Raw genomic sequence first — 6,825 nt, 5'->3', positions numbered from 1 at the left:
TGGAGGTAACACCTCCCAGTCTCACCTGTTGTTTCCTGCCTGTCAGGAAGCTGGTGATCCATTGACAGATGGCAGGGGGTATAGTAAGGTTTAGGAGTTTGGAGTGGAGGATTCCCGGAATTATTGTATTGAAAGCCGAACTAAAGTCAACAAACAAAATCCGGGCATATGTTCCTGGGCAGTCAAGGTGTTGCAGAATGTAGTTTAGCCCCATGTTGACTGCGTCATCCACCGATCTGTTTGCTCGGTATGCAAACTGTAGGGGATCCAGCAGCTGTTCTGTCACCTTCTTTAGATGGGCCAATACCAGCTTTTCAAAGGTCTTCATGACGACAGATGTCAGAGCGACAGGCCTGTAGTCATTCAGTCCAGTAATCGAGGGTTTCTTGGGGACTGGGATGACTGTGGAGAGTTTAAAGCAGGAGGGGACCTCACACAACTCCAGTGATCTGTTGAAGATAGAGGTGAAAATAGGAGCCAGTTGGTCAGCACATGCTTTGAGACAGGAGGGGGAGACACCGTCTGGGCCGGGAGCCTTTCTTGTCTTCTGTCTCTGAAAGAGCCGATACACATAACAATGTTGAAGAAAAAAAAAAAAAGAAAAAACACAGATGGAGAAGGTGTTCAAACTTTTATTTAGTACTGTAGGTGGAAAAAACAATTAATGAACACAGAATGACTGTGTTTCTTTGGCAGTTGATGTGGGGTACCTTCAATTATATGGTACTGTAGCTGTGAAGGTCTGCGTCTCAGCTCTAAGTTGGGCTCAAAGGGTTGAAGAGTTTGCCGGGTGAGACTGATTATTTGATTTGATTGAATCGGATCATTATGGAGTAGTTATATGTTTGGTCCAGTTCATACTTGATTGGCCCAATTATGTATGATGCTGGAGGAGTTGGGTCTATATGTTGTAGATCTGATGAGCGTGTTTGGGTGCATCAACTGTAGCCTTCTTTGACCCAGGGTAGTAGGAAAGGGTAAACTTACAGTTTTGGTAATCTGTTAATATTATGAGAGGGCATTCAATCTTCTAGCTGCCACCCTTGGGGCCCCTGAGCATGTCACCTATGTAGGCAATGATGTACCTGACTGGCATGTACTTAACTAAGTACTTGAAGTGCCTGAATGGTGTACTAAATTATGTTTTCCATATCTTGGCCAGACAGAGCTGTAAAAGCTCTGCAAAAAAAAAAATAAATAGTAATATTCTTAATGATGCACTGTTCCAGACTTCTGTAAAATGGCCATTCCTTTTCTCCTGAATGAAAAATCCAGCAGAAGCAGGAGAAGCGAAAAGCAAAAATCCCTCGAGGTGCGTTCTTCAATATATACCCCATAATTATCTGCTCTGTGATGTGACATATAAACAACTGTGTGGGGGTGTGGTACTTGGGAGATCAGTTTCACAGTTAAAGAGGCAGTAGACCACTGGCTTTTCTCTTGCTTTTTGGAGGTCAGCAATTTTGGGGGTATGCAAGCAAACATGGGTATTTAGGATCTCAATGGGGTGGTAGCAAGAGACAGCTCAGGATCATGGAAGCAATATTGCTTGAATAGTTTGTGTACATAGATTATATTATCTTTTTTTGGAGTTATTTTGGACTGCTCCTATTTTAATGAGGTTAATTAGCAACAAGAAGAAAGAGGGGAGGGACCATTCATCTTTTTATTAGCATGAAGTTCAGAAGCCTGCATCTCTGATGGTACAGGGATTCATTATTGGCTATGGAATGGGCAGTTTGCACATCTGGAAAAGCTTTATAAATGCTTTTCCATATGTGAGCAAGACAATACTAATACACATACTGCATCTATTACAACAGCATGGCATTGTAGTGGAAGAGTCTGGGTGCTAAACTGGCCTGCCTGAAGTCCAGACCTTTCACCATTCAAAAACATTTCACTCCTCAGTTCCCAAATGTATATAGACTAGGTGACCTTATTTATTTTCCTTAAAAAGGTAGATTTCATATATTTTCTATGTTCTATTGTAAAAAACATAGATTTATGTGATTTGCAAATTAATTAGATTTTTAGAACTTGGGTTATAAATGCATTTCCCTTCTTCCCATATCATAATATTACTCAATCAAAGTAAAACATAAATTAATGATTTTGCTTAAAAGAAAAGTGTGTTTTTACTTCGGTAGAATAGCGTTATTAATCTTGAGCTAGACATACAAAGCTGCTGAAAGTAAAAGTGATAGAAGAGACATCCATATAATGGAAAGTGAGCTTGCAAGGAGTGGTGACATGGATTTACCTGCAAAATATAAACATATACATTAAATAAATGAAGAAAATAAAATGTTTAAAACTAACATTTCATTAGTTTAAGATTTTGGTTACTCAAATAAATTAGAAACAGTAAAGTCTCTGTACAGTAAGCGCATACTGACCAAGAATCTGAGTGACCTTGACAGAGTTTGGATCAACGCTAAAGGTCAAGCGGTTAAGCCCACTGAGAAAGACAGTTTTTACTTTGTCCACATTTACATATTGCCCATCAGAATTTATGTAAAGGTTGCTTTCTGTAACAGTCGACCCATTACTATGGGGACACACATGAAGAGATACAGGATAAATAAACAAATAAACATGCGAACGAATAAATAATAAATTTTTTAAGACAACAATATAACAATATAATAACAATATTGTCCATTTTACCTGAATTTTAAAATTTTCATGATGTTAAATGTTGGAAAGGCTTCTCTGAACGTTGGTTCAAACTAAACAAATCAGAAACAAAAATGAAATGTGTTCATATTACTTCAGAAATGCAGTAATGAGTTATTCATGCTGCAATGAAAAGAGGAAGGTTAAATGATTCTTTAGGAGAATTTAATAAAATTGTAAATAGAAGCTGTATCCATAAAAATACCTGATTACAGATATTTGTAGAGTTTGCTTCAAACTCTGGAGATGTTGCATTGGCCAGTGCTGCATCAAAGGTTTCTTTGATGCTGAAGGTCAGGTTAAAAATTAAACGTGCATTATCAGGCATTGCAGAGGTATTTGTAAACGTGCTCAAGGTTGAGGAGTCGTTTGTTGTAAAGGTGTTTGTAGATGTGTTTGGGGAGGAAGAAATGCTTGTTGTTAACAATGAGATTGTAGGAGTTGAAGCCATATTTGGTAGTGTTTGGGTTAAAATGTTGTTGGTTGAAGAGGTGTTCATAGAGGTGCTTGCAAGTAAAGTGTTTGCTGGTGAATTGTTTAAAGACATGTTTGTTGAGGTGTTTGAAGGTCTGCCTGCGATTAAATAGGTATTTGATAATGTGGTGTTTGTTAAAAAGATGTTTGCTAAATAGGTGTTTGGAGGCCTACTTTGGGTTGGAGAGGTGTTTGTTAAAGGGGTGTTTGTTAAAGAGGTGTTTGTAGGTCTGCTTGGGGTTAAAGAGCTGTTTGTTAAAATGTTGTTGGTAGGCCTGCGTGGGGTTGAAGAGGTGTTTGTTGTAAAGTTGTTTGTAGGCCTGTCTGGGGTTGAAGAGGTATTTGTTAAAGAGGTGTTTGCAAATCTGCTTGGGGGTGAAGAGGTGTTTGTTGTAAAGTTGTTTGTAGGCCTGCTTGGGGTTGAAGAGCTGTTGGTTAAAGAGATGTTTGTTAAAGAGGTGTTTATTAAAGAGGTGTTTGTTGTAAAGTTGTTTGTAGGCCTGCCTGGGGTTGAAGGGTGTTGGTTAAAGAGATGTTTGTTAAAGAGGTGTTTGTAGTTTTGCTTGGGGTTAAAGAGATGTTTGTTAAAAGGTTGTTTGTAGGCCTGCTTGTGGTTGAAGAGGTGTTGGTTAAAAGATGTTTGTTAAAGAGGTGTTTATAGGCTTGCTTGTGTATGAAGAATTGATTGTTATAGACATGTTTGTTGAGGTGTCTTTAGGTCTGCCTGGGGTTAAAGAGGTATTTGATAAAAAGGTGTTTGTTGAAGAGGTGTTTGCTAAATAGGTGTTGGTAGGCATACTTTGGGTTAGAGAGGTGTTTGTTAAAGAGGTGATTATTAAAGGCGTGTTTGTTGTAAAGTTGTTTGTAGGCCTGCCTGGGGTTGCAGAGGTATTTGGTAAAGAGGTGTTTGTTAAAGAGGTGTTTGCAGGTCTGCTTGGGGTTAAAGAGCTGTTTGTTGTAAAGTTGTTTGTAGGCCTGCTTGTGGTTGAAGAGCTGTTGGTTAAAGAGATGTTTGTTAAAGAGGTGTTTGTTATAAGGTTCTTTGTAGGCCTGCCTGGGGTTAAAGAGGTATTTGATAAAAAGGTGTTTGTTGAAGAGGTGTTTGCTAAATAGGTGTTGGTAGGCATACTTTGGGTTAGAGAGGTGTTTGTTAAAGAGGTGATTATTAAAGACGTGTTTGTTGTAAAGTTGTTTGTAGGCCTGCCTGGGGTTGAAGAGGTATTTGGTAAAGAGGTGTTTGTTAAAGAGGTGTTTGCAGGTCTGCTTGGGGTTAAAGAGCTGTTTGTTGTAAAGTTGTTTGTAGGCCTGCTTGTGGTTGAAGAGCTGTTGGTTAAAGAGATGTTTGTTAAAGAGGTGTTTGTTATAAGGTTCTTTGTAGGCCTGCCTGGGGTTAAAGAGGTATTTGATAAAAAGGTTTTGTTGAAGAGGTGTTTGCTAAATAGGTGTTGGTAGGCATACTTTGGGTTAGAGAGGTGTTTGTTAAAGAGGTGATTATTAAAGACGTGTTTGTTGTAAAGTTGTTTGTAGGCCTGCCTGGGGTTAAAGAGGTATTTGATAAAGAGATGTGTTAAAGAGGTGTTTGTAGGTCTGCTTGGGGTTAAAGAGCTGTTTGTTAAAAGGTTGTTTGTAGGCCTGCCTGGGGTTGAAGAGGTGTTGGTTAAAGAGATGTTTGTTAAAGAGGTGTTTGTAGGCCTGCTTGGGGTTGAAGAGCTGTTGGTTAAAGAGATGTTTGTTAAAGAGGTGTTTGTAGGCCTGCCTGGGGTTGAAGGGTGTTGGTTAAAGAGATGTTTGTTAAAGAGGTGTTTGTAGGTTTGCTTGGGGTTAAAGAGCTGTTTGTTAAAAGGTTGTTTGTAGGCCTGCTTGTGGTTGAAGAGGTGTTGGTTAAAGAGATGTTTGTTAAAGAGGTGTTTATAGGCCTGCTTGTGTATGAAGAATTGTTTGTTATAGACATGTTTGTTGAGGTGTCTTTAGGTCTGCCTGGGGTTAAAGAGGTATTTGATAAAAAGGTGTTTGTTGAAGAGGTGTTTGCTAAATAGGTGTTGGTAGGCATACTTTGGGTTAGAGAGGTGTTTGTTAAAGAGGTGATTATTAAAGACGTGTTTGTTGTAAAGTTGTTTGTAGGCCTGCCTGGGGTTGAAGAGGTATTTGGTAAAGAGGTGTTTGTTAAAGAGGTGTTTGCAGGTCTGCTTGGGGTTAAAGAGCTGTTTGTTGTAAAGTTGTTTGTAGGCCTGCTTGTGGTTGAAGAGCTGTTGGTTAAAGAGATGTTTGTTAAAGAGGTGTTTGTTATAAGGTTCTTTGTAGGCCTGCCTGGGGTTGAAGAGGTATTTGATAAAAAGGTGTTTGTTGAAGAGGTGTTTGCTAAATAGGTGTTGGTAGGCATACTTTGGGTTAGAGATGTTTGTTAAAGAGGTGTTTATTAAAGAGGTGTTTGTTGTAAAGTTGTTTGTAGGCCTGCCTGGGGTTGAAGGGGTGTTGGTTAAAGAGATGTTTGTTAAAGAGGTGTTTGTAGTTTTGCTTGGGGTTAAAGAGATGTTTGTTAAAAGGTTGTTTGTAGGCCTGCTTGTGGTTGAAGAGGTGTTGGTTAAAGAGATGTTTGTTAAAGAGGTGTTTATAGGCTTGCTTGTGTATGAAGAATTGATTGTTATAGACATGTTTGTTGAGGTGTCTTTAGGTCTGCCTGGGGTTAAAGAGGTATTTGATAAAAAGGTGTTTGTTGAAGAGGTGTTTGCTAAATAGGTGTTGGTAGGCATACTTTGGGTTAGAGAGGTGTTTGTTAAAGAGGTGATTATTAAAGGCGTGTTTGTTGTAAAGTTGTTTGTAGGCCTGCCTGGGGTTGCAGAGGTATTTGGTAAAGAGGTGTTTGTTAAAGAGGTGTTTGCAGGTCTGCTTGGGGTTAAAGAGCTGTTTGTTGTAAAGTTGTTTGTAGGCCTGCTTGTGGTTGAAGAGCTGTTGGTTAAAGAGATGTTTGTTAAAGAGGTGTTTGTTATAAGGTTCTTTGTAGGCCTGCCTGGGGTTAAAGAGGTATTTGATAAAAAGGTGTTTGTTGAAGAGGTGTTTGCTAAATAGGTGTTGGTAGGCATACTTTGGGTTAGAGAGGTGTTTGTTAAAGAGGTGATTATTAAAGGCGTGTTTGTTGTAAAGTTGTTTGTAGGCCTGCCTGGGGTTGAAGAGGTATTTGGTAAAGAGGTGTTTGTTAAAGAGGTGTTTGCAGGTCTGCTTGGGGTTAAAGAGCTGTTTGTTGTAAAGTTGTTTGTAGGCCTGCTTGTGGTTGAAGAGCTGTTGGTTAAAGAGATGTTTGTTAAAGAGGTGTTTGTTATAAGGTTCTTTGTAGGCCTGCCTGGGGTTAAAGAGGTATTTGATAAAAAGGTTTTGTTGAAGAGGTGTTTGCTAAATAGGTGTTGGTAGGCATACTTTGGGTTAGAGAGGTGTTTGTTAAAGAGGTGATTATTAAAGACGTGTTTGTTGTAAAGTTGTTTGTAGGCCTGCCTGGGGTTAAAGAGGTATTTGATAAAGAGATGTGTGTTAAAGAGGTGTTTGTAGGTCTGCTTGGGGTTAAAGAGCTGTTTGTTAAAAGGTTGTTTGTAGGCCTGCCTGGGGTTGAAGAGGTGTTGGTTAAAGAGATGTTTGTTAAAGAGGTGTTTGTAGGCCTGCTTGGGGTTGAAGAGGTGTTGG

The 6,825-nt window shown here is 39.3% G+C and overlaps 1 protein-coding gene across 1 annotated transcript; it reads right to left on the bottom strand.

Annotated features, from left to right (window-relative positions):
• Positions 1-657: 657 nt before the first annotated feature.
• On the bottom strand, positions 658-4,609 carry zgc:111983 (uncharacterized protein LOC550501 homolog). Its single transcript, XM_046842630.1, has 6 exons — positions 4,589-4,609; positions 4,327-4,476; positions 2,885-3,715; positions 2,671-2,732; positions 2,400-2,551; positions 658-2,263 (listed from the first exon to the last, which is right to left on the bottom strand). Exons 1-6 carry the CDS (start codon positions 4,607-4,609, stop codon positions 2,172-2,174), a joined length of 1,308 nt encoding a protein of 435 aa, XP_046698586.1. The 3' UTR covers positions 658-2,171.
• Positions 4,610-6,825: the final 2,216 nt, after the last annotated feature.

Source organism: Silurus meridionalis, chromosome 28 (genome assembly GCF_014805685.1).
Source record: "Silurus meridionalis isolate SWU-2019-XX chromosome 28, ASM1480568v1, whole genome shotgun sequence".
In the NCBI taxonomy this organism is placed as follows: domain Eukaryota; kingdom Metazoa; phylum Chordata; class Actinopteri; order Siluriformes; family Siluridae; genus Silurus; species Silurus meridionalis.
Note: the sequence above shows the minus strand (reverse complement) of the source record. Positions and strands in the feature narration are given on the sequence as shown.

Coding starts and splice junctions, on each gene's coding strand:
- zgc:111983 (XM_046842630.1), bottom strand. CDS start 4,609: ATGCCTACCAACACCTATTTA. Junction 4,477..4,588: donor TGCCTACCAACACCTATTTA/GCAAACACCTCT, acceptor TTTAACCAACAG/CTCTTCAACCACAAGCAGGC. Junction 2,552..2,670: donor ATGAAAATTTTAAAATTCAG/GTAAAATGGACA, acceptor GTGTCCCCATAG/TAATGGGTCGACTGTTACAG.